This window comes from Diadema antillarum, unplaced genomic scaffold, assembly GCF_040938485.1.
Source record: "Diadema antillarum isolate AM-2024a unplaced genomic scaffold, OU_Dant_1.0 scf00000197, whole genome shotgun sequence".
Classification (NCBI taxonomy): Eukaryota; Metazoa; Echinodermata; class Echinoidea; order Diadematoida; family Diadematidae; genus Diadema; species Diadema antillarum.
The window spans coordinates 3,552,445-3,574,706 of record NW_027271086.1 but is presented as its reverse complement, the minus strand read 5'-3'; the positions used below and the strand labels follow the sequence as shown (position 1 = coordinate 3,574,706).

Genomic DNA, 22,262 nt, shown 5'->3' with positions numbered 1-22,262 from the left:
GGTCTTCCACCCTTGCTCAGGCCAACTCCCTTGGGCGGGCCAAGCCGGAGGCCCTGAACATGGAGATCGAGAAGGAGGTGACGCGGCTGAAGCAGGCCATGGAGAGGAAGGAGGTGCAGTACGAGGAGGGTCTGGCCAAGGAGAAGTCGCGGCACACCATGGAGGAGAAGGTGAGTGTGGTCCCCCGACACAAAGTCTTGATTGATGAGCACATCTCTTTCTGATTTTACTGAAGTTATGAAAGCTCTGCATTTGCTTATCTTTTGTGGCCTACTGTCACTTCTGTTTTGCATAACATCAACTTCTTGCAGCACCTTGATATTGAGAATGGAAAGTTGAAAATGATTGACAATCTAAACTCGCAAAACCTACGTTATATGTTTTCGCATATCAAAAGATGTGTACACGTATCAGGGCTTGACAATTTTCTCTGGAAGCCATTTTGGTGGCCCGAAATAGAAATTAATTTTGAATTGTAGCAGCCCAATCTGGTCACCAAAAGCTAACCTTTTTGAAAGTTTTGTGGCCCAACATAAATTTGTAGTGGCCATGGGCTACCAGGCCACCGCTGCTGTTGAGTCCTGCGTATAACATTTCTCTTTTGTTTCTTTGCTGTGACTCCTACCAAGAATTCGAAATTTCAACCTAGGTAAGAAAAAGACCACAATACTCGTGCCAATGCCTAAAGAAGCTGTAATCAGGAATAACTTCTACAACTGCTTCCCCTCCCCCTTCCACCTTCCACGCCCAGATCCTGAAGGAGCAGAACTCGGAGAACGAGAGCAAGATTGTGTCGATGCGGCGGGAGATCACGACCCTGCAGGACAAGCTGGAGCGCTCCCAGAAGGACAGCTCGCAGGACCAGCTGGACCGCATCAACGAGATGAAGCGCAAGCACGAGCGGGAGCGCTCCCTGCTCATCGAGGAGAAGACGAGGCTGGGAGCGGAGCTTGACAGGGTAAGAGATGGATTGGGAGTCCCTGTGGGGGTGCCCCTCCCCTATCCTTTCCTTGGAACATCCCTTGATTCTGTGCCATCCTGAAGTGTAGTGCAGTTATCCATTGACTGGCGTAGCTGTCCAGTTTCAGTTTGGACATACCACTCCAAGGCATTTACTGTTTGCAGGTGAAACAGAAATCCAGTCGTAATGCTTAAAAGTAATTTAAAAATGTGAGTTAGGGATAGAAACAACCAATGTAAAAATGTTCAAATATTGTTAGATATACAAAATGTGAACAACAGGTATAATAAAATTGTTTCTAGACTAAACCGTTTACAGTTGTGGTTTACTCAGGAAAATAGTGATATATCCGTATATTTTAGGCTTTATTGCAAAATTTTTATATGGTAGGATGTTTTGTGATACAACTAACCTACTCCTATATATCAAATGTGGTAACTCTTAACATTTTAAAATCGCTGCTCCCAATGGTAAACAAAACCTTTATTTAGGATGGGTCAGGAAACAAACTTTTAAATGGGGCTCCCGCTAAAGGGATGTTCCAATCTGCTCTTGGCAAATCACTCCAAGCAAAAGGCAGTGTGTACTGAGGCCCGTAAGATGAGGCTACTGAATTGTAGACAAGCTCTATCACACCCAAGTGCAAAAATGGCAATATCAGTTGGGCAAATTATACTTTTCAGTTTTGCAAATTGATCGTTTTTTCATGTAGCAGATGCAAACCTCCCAACCATTCTGAATTTGAAGGAAAGAATCTGAATTTTGACCATTCCCAGCTCTTGTTTCAATAGGAGTTTCCTAATTTTCTTGATAATTTTTTACTACACACTCCTATGAGAACTGCTCTTTCTTTCCTACTTTTGAGCCAAATCATCCCTTATTTTTCAGTCAGAAAGGTTGGGAGGTCTGCAGATGTGATGATGAGGCACGTGACAATTTTTCAATCTGTGAAAGATTTTGAAATAGCCATTATGATGGGGAAAATGAAATCTCTGTCAGTATTAATTTGAGGGACGGTGGTAGCATTTCATCCTCAATATTTCCTGATTTTTGGGGGTGAGCTGTATTTTTAAAGCAGACTGACTTTTTTTTTGTGTGTGTATGGGTTTCAGTTGACCTCAGATTGAGGAAGTCCCTTCATGGTAGACGCCCATCACTTTCATTAGGGCAAATTTCTTTTATTCTGCAGCAGATATTGAATGAATGAAATGTTGTTTCCTTAAAAGTGTCAAATAAGCTTGTGTTGTGCTGAATGTCCCTTGTTCATGATAGAGTCATGAATTTAAAAGAAACAAAGAAGTCGCATAGGTTGACGTATCAATGCCATCCTGTCCTTGAGTGTTATATGTTGTCAAATGTTAACCTGTTCAGGACGAGTCCTGAGTATACTCAGGCACATGTCTATTGGAAATGCGTGTTGTGGCAAAATCAGCTCGTCCTCAACAGGTTAAAGGGATGGTATAGTATTGGTTAAGGTGATAATTCAGCTTTTGACTTCTTGCGAGATACTTAGAAACCACTCCATGAAATGTTACAGAGGATACAATTCTAAGAGGAATTCAGTGTTTATTTAATGAAAATTGGTTTTGAAATGGCAGAGATATCAAAAAACAAAGAAAAACAAAGCAATCCTAGTAAAATTGGGTCCCAACTTTTATTAAATCACTTTGTTTTAGATATCTCACCCATTTCAAAACTAGTTTTCATCAAATAAACTTTGAATTCCTCTTGGAATTGTATGGTCTTTCACATTTCATAAGAGGTTTGTAATTATCTAAAAAAAATATGATCACCAAAAAATGTTGGAATCTTTAAAAATTATCAAATAAAAACGTTGGAAACCTCAAACCTCATCTCAACCGAAACTGTAACACGCATGTAATAAAGAATCTACCCTTGATACCTGTCCTGAGGGATTTTTTTTTTTTTACTCACGGACTTACTCTCTCCGCAGATCACTGTTGACCACGAGAGACTCCAGAGAGACCACAGAATATCGGAGGAGAAGCTGGAAGAGGTGTCGAGAAACAAAGACTCTGTGGCCCACTGGGAGGCCCAGATATCGGAGATTATTCAGTGGTGAGAACTTCATGACAGTGCTTTTTTTCAACAGTCAGAGCAGTAGGGCAGGGCATAGTACAGTGCACCCATATAACACAACAACCCTGCACCATTTCAGCGACTATCTATATGAATTTCAGTCTGTGAATTTGTCCATCCAAACATGCTATCTACGCATCATTCAGAAAATGCATGCAAGGACTTGTTTAATGTAACAAGATCGAGTGAATTATGGCCACCAGACGTGAAGTGATAATTAATGCAGTGCGATGTTTGTTAGCCATATATTTTCCACATAGTGTTCTTCAGATTGTAAATACTGCAAGTACAGAATGCTGTTCTCGTATTTAAGTAACATGGTGGATTGTCGTGCGACTGGTCCATGAACTGCTCTGTGTTAGCACCATACCTATACAAGTGTCCTTTCCCCCTTCACCATCTCAACAGGGTGAGTGATGAGAAGGATGCCAGAGGATACCTGCAGGCCCTTGCCTCTAAGATGACAGATGAACTGGAGAGCATAAAGGTGTCTGGCATCGTCGGTGCTGCAAGGGTGAGCTACTCGTGGCAGATGTGATGCCACCTTGACCTTTTTACTCTATTTTGACTTCTTTGCATAAATTCATTTGGTGGGTGTTGTGTAATATCTGTAATATCATTTCCTGTGTATTTGGATGGGTGGGGGGGGGGGGCATTTCATGAAGCCTTTTGTCAGATTATTTTGTTTTTTCTGACAAACTGTTATAAGCTATTGAAATCCTTGCCTCTGACTGGCTGAGAGCAAATTTGTCCAACAAATTTGTTGGACAAAATGCTTCATGAAATGCCCCCCTGATTGTAGGGGTGATCATGAGCACTATGCTAGGTCTGTTAGATGAGGATGATACTGGGAACTGTGAGCGCCATTGAAATGATGATGGCGATGATGGCAGATGCAATGATGATTTTTAGCAGTACGGAGAGCGGGACTGATGGCAGATGCTGGTGAGGCTGATGATCCGTGCTCCCTGAGTGACAGTGAATGATGATGGTGATAGCGATGAGGGGGATGAAGATGATAGTTTATTGCCACTTGGTCTAATATCAGATGGTCTACTTCCCAGTTTGTCTAGCACCACTATGGCTAAACTCATTTGGTCCATAATCAATTTCGTCTAATGCACGTTTGGTCCAATCCTTACTTGGTCTAATGCTCAATTTGACTAATTATTGTTTTGTCTAATTACCAGATGGTCTAATTGCAATTTTGTGTCCTTGGATTTCTCCCGCTGCGTCTAATAACTAGTAAACTGTGGGTATGAGACGAAGTGGGCGTAGCCCATCTGGTAGTAGACGAACTGGTAATAAGGCTATGTGGCAATTGGACTAAATGGTCATTAGACGAATTGATTGTAGACAAAATGGGATTAGACCATGTGGGTTGAGACTAAATGGCTATTAGACGAAGTGGGAGTAGATCACGATGATGATTATGATGATGACAGTGAGAAGGAGCATGGTAACGATGCTGAGGAGGAAGAAGATCAAATGAAAGAGCATTCTGATGAGCTTGTAATGATGTCGATATGCCTTTGCCGACGAGATGGAGTGGAAATGCTCTGATTACGTTGCCAGTGATGATCTAACACTGAGATCACATGTGACCGGTGTTTCTCCTCTGTCATGGCAGGAGAAGAGCTGGCAGTCCCGGCGGTCACAGAAGATGGACAAGATGGAACTCCTGAATCTGCAGTCCAACCTGCGTAGCGAGATTCAGGCCAAGGAGCAGATCACGGAGGAACTCAAAAAAGTCAAGGCTACCCATGCTGCTGATGAGAGGTCAGTTCTTCTACACCAGTTACTCTCAATGCTTGCTCATATATGTTGACACTCTGAGGAACTTGGTGTATTGCACTGTATTATACTGCACTGCAGTATACTACACTACATGACACTGCACTACACTATATTACACTACACTACACTACACTACACTACACTACACTACACTACACTACACTACACTACACTACACTCCACTCCACTCCACTCCACTCCACTCCACTACACTCCACTCCACTCCACTACACTACACTACACTACACTACACTACACTACACTACACTACACTACACTACACTACACTACACTACACTACACTACACTGTACTATGCTATCCTTCACTATACTACACCACACTACCCTACACTACCCTACATTACACTACACTACTCTACACTACAGAACACTACTCTACACTATACCACTACATTCCACTGTACTATACTACTACATCACACTACACTACACTTCACTACATGACACAACACAACACAACACAACACAACACAACACTACATGTTGCTCTTTCCCATCTCATAGCACATTAAATGCACCATGAACTTATTTAAGCTTACTTGTGGTAATCTTACTTTTCACTTAATGGTCAATTTCATGTACATACAGTCATCATGCCACATATTTCACTTCTACCTTACGACTCTACAGCTCACCACATTACATGACACTGAACTCCATACTCCACACATTGCATGATATCTCTGTACGCACTTCTGGTTACTCCATCAGTGTACTGCTCCCTCTGAGCAACTGTACAGTCAGGCATTTGATATTCTTCTTCTGTGCGTTCCGTTTCTCGTCACAGCAAACTGAGGAAAGCAGAAGGCAGGAATAGCGAGCTGGAAGAAGAGGTGACTCGGCTGAATAACCGTGTGCTGGAATTGGAGCAGCAGGTTCAGAACTCAAAGTCCAGTGAGTATCTGAAGAGGTTATTATTTGTATCAAAAGTTCCACTCCTGTTTGATGCCCAATCCTTCAGCTACTAGTGCAGACTAATTTAACAAACAAACAAACAAACAAACAAAGAAAGAAACAAAGAAAGAAAGAAAGAAAGAAAGAAACAAACAAACAAACAGCATATTGCAACACCAGCATTGATTTCTTTATCTCTTTTCCCCCCTAAATTTTAGTGGACAGTTTTCCCTGCAACTAGAGGTCATTGTTTATATGCCATTGAGCTAGTCCATACTTTGTTTTTTTTCTTGGGGGTGGATGGATAGGTGGAGGATACCCTTGAAATTTTGAAAATGTGTTTGCACTCTACTGCTAGATGGTATTGAATACCCATCTTATTCCTTTGCCTAACTTTGTATGAATAATTAAATTGCTATAAACATGTTATTTCTTGCTCCTGCTATTATTTACACCAGTCCTTCGTGACATGGAACATGACTATCAACGGTACTTCTGTTTTCCTTTGTCATGCTTTCTCGAGCTCATTTTTAGAGTCACACATACCAAGATGTGTGGTTTTCACAAATGCACATAATCTTGCACACTCTTCAGGATGTAGTCTTAACCATAGAATATCTATGAGTGTTATCAAATAGTTCAAACACAGTTTTTGGATTGAGGCATGTGTGGTCTGAATAAAGCAATAAAGTAATTCCTCATTGACGCAGAACATTCAATAAGGTAAACTTCAAAACTGAGTTTGAATTGTCAGGAATGTGGCTTGCTGTGTAAAGCTCTCTCCTTATCATCTTTCCAAGATACAGTGGACATGAATAACTTCGAATTCTTTGCCAAGGTGCTGGACATCGGCAGTAGCGTCAAGCTGGACTTGGTAAGTTTACTTGGAGTAAAGTGTATTTTAGACAAGGCCAAACTAATTTACTCCTATGAATACCTTGTGTTTTTGTTGTTCTTGTTGTTTCTTAAGTCCTCAGTAAAACCTAATTTTTTTTTTTTTTTAATGTTTACCGAATTTTGCAAGATTTTGTTTTCTTTTTTTTAAAGGGACTGTACAGTACTGGTTGAGGTGGGGATTCATGTTTTGAACATTCCTAAGTGAGATGATGAGAAACCTCTTATGAAATATGAAAGAGCATGTAATTTTAAAAAGGATTCAACGTTTATTTGATTAAAATTGGTTTTCAAATGGCTGAGATATCCAAAAAAGTGATAATAATAAAATGTGACAGGCCACGTCTTTTATTAGGATCTCTTTGTTTCACCTTGTTTTTGGATATGTCAGCCATTTCAAAACCGATTTTCATCAAATAGACTTTTGATACCCCTTAGAATTGCATACTCTTTGACATCTCACAGAATGGTTAAAAGCTAAATCCTCACCTCAACCAGAACTGTACACACCCTTTAATTTTGTATGTGTGTGTTTATTGCTTAATTTCAAGTGCTGAAGTCCCTTTATTCAAAGCCACTCTTTGTGCCATTTAAAGCGGGATGAGGAGAGGAAGAAAGTAAAGACAAGAACTAACACTTCTAACAGATTCTCAGATCCAACAGTAGGTCTATTATGGGTATATCAAGGTCATAATATGGTGTAATGGGTTTGTTGTCATTAGTATTGTGTCCCATTTCTGAACAAAAAAGAAGGAAAGAAAGAAAGAAAACATATACAAATGAATGCAAATGTATATCGAAATTTGTCATCGTGCTGCCACTAATTGATTGTGCTGTAAGTTGGACATGCAGTGTGAAGAAATGACATGTAAATGGAAGTAAATCTGTGAGCTTAGGTAGAAATTAGACTGAACACCAAAAAGGTGGATTGTTACAAGAATGGTCCGTTTCACTTGCGTAGAACAATTCGAATTTGGGCAAGGATTGGTGGAGACCACAGTGCAGATCATTTGGTTGTCACGGGAATTTTGCTAGAAACAACGCTTGGTTTACTATGCAGCACCCTTTGTGAATGTTTCACTTGCACTGTTGTGTACATCTTTGTGTGGAAAATGTTTTGCTCGGACATGTTCAGTGCAAGTCAAGTGTGTTTGTCGTCTGAGAATCGTTTGTAAGCATGATATCTCTTCGTTTTCTGTTCTCTTGTCTCATTTCCCAGGAACAGAAACAGAAATTACAGAGAATCTCAATTGCAATGCAGGTTCAGAAACACTCTTTTTGTTTGTGCTGTTTCCGGATTCATTTCCATTATCTTGTAGACCACACTTTATAATCACCGTTTGTACATATATACATTATATATATATATATATGGTTTTACGTGTAAATATGCCATTCTGCTGCCTAGCACACAAAAAGCATCAGCATACACTCAAATCACGCTGCCTCGTTTTTCAGGTCAGATCTTGATCACCCGTGGCTTTATAGAGAAAACGTGTTTGCATGTTGGCAAGTTGTGAGCAGAATTTCAGATGCGTGTATCTGAATAGTGTCTGTAGAGCAGGGGTAACAAACACGACACTTCCATCCTTTTCCGTATAGTAAAATACCATTTCCTTTATTGTTGGTAGTCTAGCATTACACCAGTGAGAATAGTCTTGAACATTTCACAGGCAGTGAAGCCTTTCCCAAGTTTCCAAGCTAGATTAGGTAGAGAAAGTGCAAAATATCTTGTATTTGAAGGGTATGTGTGGGTCGTTCCTTTGCCTCAACATAGTAGCAGTGTATGACATGAAATTTCATCACATATCATATTTTTCTGTAGTTGAAGGGCTTGTCACAGTTTTGTCCAATTTTTGCCGTGTTTCATATTTGCAATGAAAATCACAGTCATCGCTCAAGTCATTTTCCAAATTCACTCATGTGACAAATTAGAGTGAACTGCTCTCTTTGCTCTTTGAACTTTCCATTTTCGTGTGTCCTAAAAGCTTTATGGGAAAAGACAGAACCGTGCCAACATTTGAGAATATATCATCATGCGCATGGCAGAATGTTGTTAGCACGCTTCCCTGCGCATGGCACATTGTCGCTAGGCTGTGGGAGTGCGCATAGGGTTAACAACATTTCTGCCGCGTGCACGACGATTATCATGGCTGTAACATAAAAAAACCCACAACAAACAAACAGAAAAAAATCTTGAACTCGTTCCTAGATGAAAGATCAATCAAACCCTATGGGCTACATTCACCGAACATACGGGTTATCATTAAATAGCTTCATAGCGTCGCTGGGGTGACAAGACCTTGTATCTGCAATTTTGGTGAAAATGATTTTTTTTGGATTAATGGTCAAATAATGGGTTAAGTGATGTCCTGTCTAAATCCCAACTGTCTCACTCCAAAAATGAAGCCACCACGGCATGTCAAAGGAATGGTTATCCCATTCGCCACAGTGCTTTGGCCGCCATGTTTTTTGGCTCTCCTGAACATTTGACATTTTGTAGATACGAGGTCTTGTCGCCCCAGCGACGTTAGAGATCATGTTCGTGTTAGATAGATCATGTTCGGCAAAAAGTGTTACTTCCCCTTTAATCAAAAACCTACTGTAATACCAGAGAAAAAGCTTTAGAAATGTTGGCATCTTCTGTAACATGTACCCATGTTGACAGCTTTGATTCTGTGAAAAATGAAGGACTTCATATTTTGACTTTTAAACAGAGATGATGGGTCACCTACACCTTTTTTTGTTTCAGTTATCATTTCACTGATCAATCCTTTCTACTTCATGGGGGCAAAAAGGGGACTTTTTCAATCATTTTCAGTAATTTTATCTGTCATTCTCATTGTGTTGCCATTTCAAATTTTGTAGGTGCAACGCTAGATTCAGTTATTTCAGTAATCTGTGTGTGTGTGTTTCATTACGTAGGTTTTAAAAGTAAAGACTTGTAGTAATGAGCATCTAAATTGAAAGTTTGTCATGATAAGGAATCACTCTTACTTTGTTCTGCCTTGCCCATTTCTCACCTGTTGACTCCAGCATGATGCAGCTGAGTTTTTCACTATCAAGTACTTTTCATGAAATGATATGTAGCAGTGGAACATACCAATACAGGGACTATCAACAAGCTTGTTGATTGCATTCGCAAATTTGCAGCAAAAATACCTTACAAGAAAACCTGTTGATGAGATGAGATCAACATTTCTAAAGGCCAAATGGACAGAAGCTCAGAATGTCTACAGTAGTGGTAGCCACTTCATAACTGCCACTTCCTAAATGTAGAGAATGATATGGTCCTAACGAGAGGATTTGCATATACAGTCAAACCTGTCACAGCGACCACCTGTCTATAGCGGCCACCTGCCATATACGTCCACTAAACTCAATTCCCTCCAATCAAAGAGTCATGTTAAAGACCCTGAAGTGTCTAAAGCGGCCACCTGTCTACAATGGCCACTATTTTCATTCCCTTGGCTGACCGCTATAGACAGATTTGACTGTAGACTGCATATTCCTTGGACCTATACAGTATGTCCCAAAAAAACTTACAATCAGATTTCCGCGCTGATTACTACCAATATGATTTAAACTGTCTAAATGCTACTTCAAGGTCATAAACTATAACATCTTATCTACATTTTGCAGAAAACCCCATTCAATTTGGTTAAGTGGTCACAGAGAAATGTGGAATCGTTGTAAATTATGTCACAGGTCTGAGTCTTCAAAGTTTAGCACTCGGATGCTCTTGGAACTGAATAATGTGTGAACGTGACGGACAGAACTTGGAGGGAAAGGATTCCTGACATGCTCTACAAAACTCCTCTTTTCTCTTTGACCACTGAAGCAAATCGGATGGGGTTTCTGTAAGATGTCAGTAATAAGTTATAGTTTCATACCCTTAAAGTGTATTTGGATTGATTCACTATTTTTAAAGTTATCATTGCGGAGGGTTCCGTTGTAATTTTTTTTTCGGCGATACGGTAATGCACCCTGGCTATGCTCACACACACACACACAACCACACTCACAAAGTGTACTAGATCTAAAAGTGATTTGATATGTACACTGTACAACACTCCTGTTCTTCCAGCTACTAAGAAATAAAATGAATATGCCTTTATTAATGATAAACACTGCTTCACTATGTGCCAGATGCACCAAATGTCAGATATTTTGTTTGGAAATCTCCAAATAAACCTGTGTTCACTAACTTGAAAGGAGCGCTTCTCTAATATTTTGATAACTTCTTCTTTCTTTCTTTTTTTCATTTCCCCAAATTGTAGTGTCCAACACTTGACTACAAAAATACCCCAGATTTGCTGTGTCAGCACTTAAATGGCAGTATTTGCTACTAACACAAGCATTTAAAAGATTGAAATGACACTCGTCAGTTTTTAAGTGACTTTCGTTCTCGAATAATTTTTTGATTTTCAACTCGAGTTCAAGAGCATACTTGCACTGTAATGATGTTGTCCAATGGTCAAATTTCAAAGCCTTCGATAAAATCACAGGATTTTTTTCCTTTTTTTTGTTTAAATGCATAACTATTTTCTGTGAATCAAGGCAGTTGAGTAAGGATAATCATAATCTACATCAGTACATCCGACCACCTATCTGTTATAGTATGCTATTATCCCTATAATTGCCCTAACATCGAACAAAAAACTTTTACACAGTAAGCCTACCTTACACCGCCCGTGTCCCCCAGGCCGTACGCACGTCCGCACGCACGCACGTAACCAGTCACCCGCCATGACTCTTCCTACGTCGGGAAGGTCAACCCCCTACGCAGGTGCTCCTTCCTTGAAGAAGATAAGAGGTGGACGCATATGTCCATCTTGGCTAGATCCACTATGCGTCTGGCAGCGTATGCGGGTGCTCTGACCAATTTGGCCGTACAAGCAGACGACCTGCGGGTCTCTCCAGAAGACAGGCAGTTGCTTGACGCACTGCTTATGTCTATCTCGGAACAACTGTGGAAACAGTCTACCCGTGCAGCCTTGTACACGACTCGTCGTCGCAGGAACCTGGCTCTAGAAGCACTGGGTTTTTCAGCTAGACAGCGGGTTCAGCTGACCGCTGACATGCCCTGCGAGGGCCCCTTTCTGTTCTCAGGTCAGTTTGCCCCTCGGATCAGGGATGAGTTAGCAAGGTGCCAACAGGCCCGTGAATTGGCCACGCAGCTCAGATCCGTCCAACCACGAGCCCCCCGACCCCGCGGAGCTGCTCGCCCGACGGCGGCACCCCCCCGCGTAACGGTCACCTTGCCTCCCCCTAAGCCGTCCCGCCGCTCCGGCCGCGGTCGCCGCAGTCACAGGGGTAGAGACAGACAGCGAGGATCAACCCGCCCGGCCGCCAAGGGCCGCGGCGGCTTTTGACTCCTTGCCCCGAGCGCTTCAGGTCCCCCCAGCCGGGGTGGGCGGCCGCCTGCAGGCCTTCCAGCCGGCCTGGGCGGCCATTACGGACGACGCCTTCGTGCTCTCCATTGTAGGCGGTGGCTTCTCCATCGAGCTCGCCACTCCCTTACCCGGAGGCGTCATCCGTCTCTCCCCCCCTCGCTTGCCTCCCCTCAGACGCAGAGGCATGGCGGCCGAGATCGCCGCCCTGTTAGCGAAGGGGGCAGTGGAACGGATCCGCGACCACCCGCGGCTCTCCCTTTCCCCTACCTTTCTGGTCCCCAAGCGCTCGGGGAGCTTTCGCCTCATTCTCAACCTCAAGAGAATAAACAGGCACATCTGTACAGAGCATTTTCGAATGGAGACATTGGCGTCCATACTTCCTTGTCTCAAACCAGGAGACTGGACAGTGTCCATAGATCTCAAGGATGCTTACCTCCACGTCCCGATAGCACCAGCATCCAGGGACCTGCTGGGTTTCTCCTTCGAGGGGAACGTGTTCCGCTTCCGCGCCCTGCCTTTCGGCCTGAAACCCGCACCACGCCTGTTCACCAGGCTCGTCGCGTGTGTAGCAGCCTTTCTCAGGCAACAAGGCCTGAGGATATTTTGCTACCTCGACGATTGGCTGTTAGCAGCCAGCTCCCAGACCCTGCTCTCTCACCAGTTGTCGTTCCTGCTGAGAACAGTACAGTCGCTCGGGTTTCTTATAAATTGGGAGAAGTCGGAGCTCGTGCCCACACAACGTCCAACCTTCCTGGGTGCGGTGATCGACATCCCCCGTCAACTGGCGCGCCCCAGCCCAGCTCGGGTGACTACGATCATATCCGCCGCCCGCCGTATCAGACGCCTTCAGTTCCTGGGATATCTGGCGAGCCTGGTCGATGTGCTGCCGGACTGTCGGCTGCACATGCGTCCCCTGCAGATCCATCTGCTCAGTCATTTCCATCCATCACGGGACCCCTTGACGAAAATGGTTCCCCTGCCCCCGGCCACCCGCCTGTTGTTCAGGCGGTGGTGTTGCCCGGAGTTTCTGAGCAGAGGCAACCCTCTGCAGCCCCCTCAACCCTCGCTCACAGTGACTACCGATGCATCCCACAAGGGTTGGGGCAGTCACTGTCAGGGGCTCCATGCCTATGGGGACTGGTGCCTTTCGGCTACCCTCCCCCACATCAATGTGCTGGAGTTCCAAGCGGTTATCCTGACCCTCCACCACTTCTTGCCCCTACTCCAAAACCAGACTGTGTTGATCCGCACGGACAATGTCACAGTGGCGGCATACATCAACAAACAGGGCGGCACGCATTCCCCGCGCTTAAACGCCCTCGCTGCCACACTGTGGAGATGGTGCAGGCGCAGGGGGATCTTTCCCATTGCCTCGTATATACCGGGCAGGGACAACCTCATTGCGGACTTCCTGTCCCGAGGCCGGGTCCTCCCCTCCGAGTGGAGACTCAACCCGCGAATCATGAGCCGACTAGTGAACCAGATGCCACCGCTGGAGGTGGATCTCTTCGCCTCGGAGCTGAATGCTCAGCTACCCAGGTACTGCACGAGAGTGCAGGACCCCGCAGCCTGGCGGCTGGACGCCTTCTCCTTCCAGTGGAAGGGATTCAGAGGCTATGCGTTCCCACCCTTTCCCCTCATTCCCCGCGTCCTGCGGAAGATCAGACGGGACCAGGCGACCATCCTCCTTATAGCCCCCTGGTGGCCAAGGAGGTCTTGGTTTCTAGAGCTCACGAACCTGCTGGTGGGGAGCCCGAGGCTCCTTCCCGCTCGCCCAGATCTAATAGCGCAGCCGGTGTCGGGAGCTCTGCATCCCCGACCGAGCTCACTCCACCTGATTGCCTGGCCCTTATCAGGGAATCCGGTACTCAGGCGGGCTTGTCAAAACGAGCTGCTTCACTCGTTGCCCGCAGCCGGAGAGAATCCACCCGGGAGGCTTACAATTCCTGTTTGGCTGGATACTATTCCTGGTGCCAATCTCACGGGGTGGATCCCCGTTCAGCCCCTTTAAGAGATGTGGCGGACTTTTTGGTTTCCCTCTTTGACAAAGGTTTAACCATCTCTACCATTCGGGGGTATCGCTCTGCCATCGCGGCAGTGCATACTGGTTTCGAGGATGGGTCCACTATATCTACTGCCCCCGCCCTCTCTGGCTTACTCCGCGCCTTCTTCTTGGAACGCCCCCCGTCGAGGAGATTGCTCCCATCCTGGAGCCTTCCTCGTGTGCTAGAGGCGCTTGCCAGGTCGCCCTTCGAGCCCTTAGCCGAAGCCTCCCTTAGGGATTTAACCATCAAAACGGTTTTTCTCTTGGCTATCGCCTCTGGGCAGCGCCGTAGTGCGCTTCACGCCTTGTCTACCCTGCAGGGCCACATACGCTGGGAACGGGCTGGCGTGCGGCTAATCCCTAACCCTTCGTATGTGGCCAAAAATCAGACAGCAGCCTCCAGTCCGGTTGAGATCTTCATCCAACCTCTGGCCGCTCATTCCTCTATCGCAGAGGACAAAGTCTGGTGTCCGGTGCGGGCCCTGAAATATTACTGGGCCCGTACCAAGGACGGACGCTCCGGGGATCAACTCTTTGTAGTTACTAAGGAGCCCTTCTCTGCTGCCTCTAAAGACACCATATCGAAGTGGATTGTGGCCGCTATCAAAGCGGCTGGCCCAGAGGCTCTCTCCCCGGGTGTAGCGCCCCGCGCTCATGACACTCGCGGGATCAGCGCTTCCTGGGCCCTATTCGCAGGAGTGTCGGTCGAGGAGATCCAAAAAGCAGCCTATTGGCGTTCTCCCAATTCGTTCATTTCTTTTTATCTGCGGGACGTTCCCGCTGCTGTGCCCTCCTTCTCTAGGGCAGCCCTTTTGTCAGCGGCGAAGTCCCGTTGATTACACCGCCTTACAGCCAAGCCTCCCTTGTTAGTCCGTGTCGGTCTAGCATACTATAACAGATAGGTGGTCGGATGTACTGATGTAGATCATGAGGATCAGGCGTGATCCTCTTATCTACGAGGTACATCGACCACCTATCTGTGTCCCCCCCTCCTTCCCCTCGCCTCGCGGTGCGACTTGACTGTGTGTCCTGATTGCGGGTCACCTGGTTATGTGGAACTGGAGGAAGAGTCATGGCGGGTGACTGGTTACGTGCGTGCGTGCGGACGTGCGTACGGCCTGGGGGACACGGGCGGTGTAAGGTAGGCTTACTGTGTAAAAGTTTTTTGTTCGATGTTAGGGCAATTATAGGGATAATAGCATACTATAACAGATAGGTGGTCGATGTACCTCGTAGATAAGAGGATCACGCCTGATCCTCATGATTTATGAACCTAGTGGGAGAGCTCCAGATTCAACTATTTTTTTGTCGTCTGCCACATCAGTGGTTCAGCCAAATTGCTGAAATGGCAGATGATGTGATACCATGGTGTTGTGTGACATTGTTTCCATGCTAGCTGGCTCATCTCACTTAGGGCTGCCCAGATTATTTCCATTGTGTGTTTTCTCTGAAAAGTTGTAGAGAATCGGCCGTCGTTTCCCTCGCATTGGTAGCATTCATGTGTGTCAAATCTTCCATGCACCAGTAGAGAGATCTTGTAGTCATGTGATAGGTGAAATTTTAGTCATTGTGTTGGCTCTGGTTTCATACAATTGATTGACAATTGACAATTGACAATTGAACATTGTCTCGAAATGTTTGTTTCTTTATGAGGAAAAAAACGACAACAACAAAACACCAGAATTATCTCTAGGTAGGCTGTGGACAACAAGTAAAGTAGGGCTCTCAACTCAACTTAGTTGGACTCTCAATGTATATTAAGTGTTATTTGTTTTTTGTCGCATAATCCAAGATTAGTACATAACAATGGGTGATGGACTTGCAGTTATCCAGTAATCACCGAATGCTTTATTGAACCCTAACCCTTTCAAAAGAAGAAAAGAAACCCCTCAGAAAATTAAACCAAGACTCTTATTTTGTTCACATTTCACTCACCCCCCCCCCCCCAAAAAAAAAAGAAAAAAGAAAAGAGAAGGTGGAAGTTTGCTGTGTGAAGGGGATGCAGACCTAACTGGACATAGTATTCATATATTTCCTATGTCTTATTCTTCATGAGACTAATATTTTGTGAATTATGAGTTGAACAACAACTTTGCAAGTGTTTAAAGGGATAATATAGTGTTGGTTAAGATGGGACTTCTGGATTTCCAACATTTTTTTTTTTTTTTTTTGTGAGATAAGAAACCTCTTATGAAATATGAAAGAGCATGTCATTCCAAGAAGGATTCAAAGTCTATTTGATAAGCATTGATTTTGAATTGGCTGAGATATCCAAAACAAAGGCTTTGTGTTACCTCGTTTTTGGATATCTTGGTCATTTCAAAACCAATTTTCATCAAATAAACTTTGAATTCCTCGTAGAATTGTATGCTGTGTGACAGTTTATAAGTGGTTTCTTAGAATCTTGTGAAAAGTAAATAGCTCAATGCTCATTTCAACCAATACTATATCATCCCTTTAAATTCACAATGGAAAACCACAAAGAAAGAATGAGAAATGAGTACCATCAATTCACCACAGGAAGCAAATTGGCAATTTCTGAGCTTAGAGACGATACACATTACTCATTTGTTTATGGGAGGCAATGTTTTGGTGTGCTGTTCTTCTCTTCTGCTGGTTCCCCCTACCAAAATTCACGAAAGTAAGTCAGCCATGAACTATATCACCGTCTATGTAGTGAGCGAATGTGTAAAGCATTGTAATTTTGGGCCAGTCTATAATGGCAGGATGAAAGTGCCGTTGACATCCATTAAATTTGGTGGCGGTGAAAGAGAATGCTTTCTGGCCTGCACTATGTAAACTACATCATGCCCTGTATTGCCAATCATCACAGACAAAAAGCAGTACCACCAACGTGGCTGGAAACTAGACTATGGTTCTGAGTGGGACTTGGATCTTTTCCCTTTGCATATATACAAGCCCATATCATTAAATTACATGGCCTTGTGGGTACATGTGGAAAGTGTCATATACAATACATAATATATTGGTTCCATGTTCAGTTAGAGACCATGTTTCAGCTGCTGGTCAGTCGTGTCTCTGTTGTCCGGGAGGTCTGCAAGCGTTAGAGGACAAGTTCCCCCAAATGTATATATGGATTGCGTGAATGCAGCAATATTTATAGCAGAATGCATCAGTGAAAGTTTGAGGAAAATCAGTCAATCTATTCAAAAGTTATAGTTTTTTGAAGTTTCTATGCAGCCATCGCTGAATGAGAATACCACTACAGTTTGTGCTGTCACTTATGCACAATGACATAAAGAAAATATTAAAAGAATTCCACAAAATTTTGTCTTTTTATGAAAAGTACACATTCCCTCGACTTGTTAATGGACAGATGTTTAGGGTGATATTGTTCTCCTTGCTTTCAAGAGGTAAAGTCCAGTGCTCTTTCATTTTTGGTGGAAGTATGAAAATATGTTGGATTTCTGTGTATATTGTCATTATATCGTCCTGCAGTGATCCAGCGATGGCGGCACTGAAACGTCATAATTCATAACTTTTGAATGGAACGTCCAATTTCCCTCAAATTTTCACTGATGCGTTTTTACTAATATTGCTGCATTCACTAAATCGACACATATATTTGGGTAGTCTTGTCCTTTAACCATAAAAAAACTGGGCTTATTTGAAGATTTTGAGGACTAGGGGAGGGGGGCATGATGGCCCCCCTCAGATCTCGGCCATGGAATGTCCGATTGTTAATTTTACAAAAATTACCTTCATTGTCTAATTAAGGCTAATTAATTATGCAAATATGCTAATTTTTATGGATTTGTTATTCTTTGTTTATTGTGTGCTAATATGGTTGTCTAGTGATCCCTTAATTGTGAAATAAGTGAAAGGAAGTTGATTTACATATATTTTTAAGAAAAATGATCGTCTAGGACCAAAAATTAGGTAATTGAATAAATGATTATACTCATTATACATATCAAACTTGGGTTTCTCAGTATTTTATTTGTTATGTTTTCTGTTTTCTGTTTTTTATATTGAGAACAATTAATTTCAACTTCAGATCAGATTCTAATAGCTGAAAAACAGACTGCAAGAAAAACAAAAGTAACACATTTGAATCTTGCAAAACCTCATTCATTTAACACATAAACATATACAAATATGCCATTTTTTACTGACATGTGACCGTAAAATGTTACGTAACACCATAACCGCTGCAGGTATATGTATACGTATAATAGGTATCAAAAGATGTGTAAGACTCAAAAAAGTCATGAAGTCTCAGAGGTGAGATCTTATAAATTCTGGAAGTTATCGCAAAATTTCCAGGGGGGGGGGGACGTGATGCCCCCCCCAGTCTTTTTTTGGGGTTAAGAGGGAAAAATAAAGTGTTTGTGGTTGTGTACCTTGGGGCTACGGGAATCATGTGTGTGCCACTAACTACTCCTGGGCTTCTCATGTAAGTCATCTTATGTTGGTAATGCGTTTGTGCTTCGTTCATGTCCATGGGCACTTCATCACATGTAGCCAACGGAAAAAAAAAAAAAATGTCCATTAGTCGTGTACAAGTTTGTATGTGTTTCATCCAAATCTTGTTTGGTTGGGTTAGCATTTCTGTCAAGAATATTTCCTTGGTATCGAGTCCCATACATTCCTTCTTCACATATAGTCTCATTCATTCATGTCACATGTTCGTTGTAGACATTTTCTTTCATTTCATTTTGTCTTTGGATTCTTTTTTATTCCCTGTTGTTGTTTTTGTCGTTTGCAGTCTGAGCTAGACGATGAGCCAGGCGGAGATGAACCAAAGCCGCCAGACGAACCGGTACGTACTCGCGGGTTGTAATCATTTGTACCTGATTTTGGCAAGACCATGGCTCTAGTGATATTTCTGGTTATTCTATCACAAAGTCATGTGACTTATGACACATGCATGTTTTTTCCTTCCTTCATAATCTGTTTGTTTGGAAGTCAATCTGTGGTGTAGTGTCTCCACGGGGTGTGTGTATGACATTTTTGTCCAAAAATCTATGCCTCAACCCTTTCAATGATACGGATTTTAGTGTGCGCAACGCTAAGGGCTTTCCTGTGCAAATTGGCTCTGAAAGCAAAACAAAAGGTTAAAGGGAAGCAGTCCTGAGATTTTCACTGTACTGATAACTAAGAAGAGTGAAAAATATAACCTTTCACCAATTTATACGCGTGGACATCAACAATTGTCTCCGTACGCGATTTTTAAAAAATAATTCCTGCAAGCGATCGTGTAAGAGCCTGCCAAAAGGTGCAACGTCATTGATGCCCTACTCTCAAGTTGACAGCCGTGCCTCAGAAAACCAATTTAAGTGTTCAAAATGATCATATCTGATTTTTTCATAAAATGTGACAATATGTGGTTTTATTATTTCAAACAAAATATTTCAAGCTTATTTATATATACAATTAATATAAAAATAAATAGTAAACATGTATTTATAAATAACTAGGGATGACGAGCAGAACACCGCTGGAAAGAGTTGTGCATCGATGACGTATGACTCTCCGCCAAGACTTCTTATTTGCAGAGTCATACTTTTTTAACCGAAATGTATGAGCTTATTTGGTGATTTGAAAGTTTGCTTTTGATGAAAGTAGCTCATTGGAGGTACAAACAACAACATATTTTTTTTAATTTCGTGAGGACTGCGTCCCTTTAAGCAAAATCGTGAGGAAGCTGGGCATGATTTCATGATAAAATTTGACCTCAACATACGGGCTATAGATTGTCAGTCAAATCCAAGATTGATGCCAGCCAGTCATGAGAGTTTTCCCTTTATGGAGAATTCAGCTGAAGGAGAATTTGTGGTTTTTGTTTTCTTAGTAAGGTACATGGAGTAGTACTTTCATACCAAAAGTAGAAAATGAGAGATTGAGGAAATGTTCAACCTCATCTGGCCCCCCTCCTGCAGTGGCCTTGTCATCGTCATAATCTGAGCGTTGTCATGGTGGCACTCAAAGATGCCAAGTGTTACCCTTTTTGCAGTGTTATACGTTGCTTCTTGCCAAAAAATACTGCAAGATTCAGGGATAATCCTGTTTTTCCCCAAATCGTTTTACTACACATGCCAGGTACAGGTAAGGTGGCAATAGTATATTTCTGCAAAAGAAAGAAAGAAAGAAAGAAAGCAAAAGAAAACAACGCACCTTTTCAGCTCTCGGAATACTGGAACGCTGCTTCCATGGTTTGTATCCCGCGACACTGGAATTTTGGATACATGTGTGAATATGAATTAAATATTGTCAGTGGATTCTATTAGCCCCAGTTCTCATTTACACGTCTCCTGTGGATATTTTTTCTCTGTGATATATCCAGAGTATAGAATCGTCAGGCTCATCAAGCGAGACGCCCCCGCCCACTCCCAAGCACCTCAAGACCCACAAGTTTCTCATCACCAAGTTCAAGACGCCAGTCAAGTGTTCGTACTGCACATCTCTTATGATTGGCCAGGACAGGCAAGGCATGATGTGTGAAGGTAAGGGGGGCATGAATTTTCATAAATTTCCTCCCATGTGACTAGTGACCAGTCAAGACTTGGCTGTGATCTGTGATGCCTCGTTTTTGTAGTTCATAGAGCCCAAAGTCATCGCTCATAAAACCCAAAGTCATCACTCGTAAAGCCCAAAGTTGCCTACATGTGTTTTCGATATTCTGACAGAACCAAACTCAGTGAAGAGAAGTTATTCACATCTTGAAATTGTAGCTCATTGAAATGGACAATGAATGGATGATGAATTTGGATGGATGATGAATAGAAGAGAAATTTGTTGTGAGATGGCGTTAAATTTGCTGTAGACAGGTGTGTTTAATGTTCATGTTTCCTAAACTCTGACTCATGACCCACTGTTCCAGAGTAGCTACAGCATTTTTTTTTTTTTTCTAAGAAGGAGGCGTCTTTGACTTACAGTAACAGTTACTGTGAACATGGAAATTTTCGTTTGTTTTGCGCATCATGCAACTACAGTCCGACCTCTCTTATCCAGACATGTCGGGACCGGCACTAATCAGGATAAGGGATTTGACCGGATATGGGAGACTCAATTAGTGAATGTTTAAATGCATGTTATCTAGATGAAAATTAGATGCGAATATATGTTGAGAATAGATGTGTAATTCATGTGAGTTTGTGTAGGAATTTTGTTTGAGTTGAAATCCCCCTTTCCCCCGTAATTATTACATTGAAAGAAAAAAATCATGCCGAGATCACATCTGGATAATAGAGAGATCCCGATTAAAAGGGAGGCCGTATAGGAGAGGTCGAACTGTAGTGTAAAAATAAAAGCACCCGAATTTTATAGTGTGGACGAGTTACCTTTTATTGCAGTATGTGCTGCCAAAGCTCTTAGAGCACCATGGTAGCAGTGAGCTATTTCAAGTGCTTCCTCATTTGTTATGACTCTGGGTAAAATTGAAAACACTGCAAATTCATCTTACCCAGCCGAGTGTGAAACATTACACGGCACGAAAATGTCTGCTTTTACAATATTGAGAGGGCATGGCATAGCTGATGCCCAAGTAAAGTAAAGTGATGTCTGATCTCCCAAGACTGTGTGAATAAATGTATACCTTTCCTACTACTACTACTACTACTACTACTACTACAGTACTCTCCGCATAATCGGGTAGGCTTGGGCAGAGCGTTTCTTACCCGATTAAGCGGAGTACCCGATTAACAGAAGAACACGTCTCATTCACAATTAACACACACAATGTGTATTTACATGCATTGTATACTGCACCAAACACCTACACTGTATGCTTAACACCCGTGCTTGCACGGCACATTATAAATACCTTTCACTTGCTCAGTCACAAGCAATATAATTTACACTCTTTTTTTAGGGACAAATATGTCTTCAGAACACTTTGTCGTTTGATTATAGACTCCTCGCTAACATGCAGACGTTTTCCGAAATGAACACGTCTCTTTGCCTGCACAAGTCACGTAGAACTTCGGGTTACTTTTCGAGAAGTGACTGGGGAAAGGCAAAATTATATGGAGCTGGCCAGATGGTGCATGGCCTGATTTTCGTTGCAAACTTCTCATATTGTGAATGTTGTTGCGGAGCAAGGCAGGAGCGCAAGTGTGTTCAACTCTTGTCTGTCTATGCAGTTGTTAGTGCCAGCTACATTTGTAATGTTCATTTTCGTGTGGCAAGTCG

General features: G+C 42.9%; 1 protein-coding gene across 1 annotated transcript in view; it reads left to right on the top strand.

Annotated features, from left to right (window-relative positions):
• LOC139723707 (serine/threonine-protein kinase MRCK alpha-like) overlaps positions 1 to 22,262 on the top strand; it is a gene marked incomplete at its 5' end in the record, with an annotated part of 79,985 nt that overhangs the window by 35,296 nt on the left and 22,427 nt on the right. Inside the window, 10 exons of the mRNA XM_071634929.1 lie at positions 21 to 170; positions 752 to 958; positions 2,916 to 3,040; positions 3,470 to 3,575; positions 4,692 to 4,840; positions 5,668 to 5,774; positions 6,575 to 6,648; positions 7,888 to 7,929; positions 18,838 to 18,891; positions 20,416 to 20,575. Of these exons, the coding sequence (XP_071491030.1) occupies positions 21 to 170; positions 752 to 958; positions 2,916 to 3,040; positions 3,470 to 3,575; positions 4,692 to 4,840; positions 5,668 to 5,774; positions 6,575 to 6,648; positions 7,888 to 7,929; positions 18,838 to 18,891; positions 20,416 to 20,575 (1,174 nt within the window). The remainder of the gene's footprint in view (positions 1 to 20; positions 171 to 751; positions 959 to 2,915; positions 3,041 to 3,469; positions 3,576 to 4,691; positions 4,841 to 5,667; positions 5,775 to 6,574; positions 6,649 to 7,887; positions 7,930 to 18,837; positions 18,892 to 20,415; positions 20,576 to 22,262) is intronic.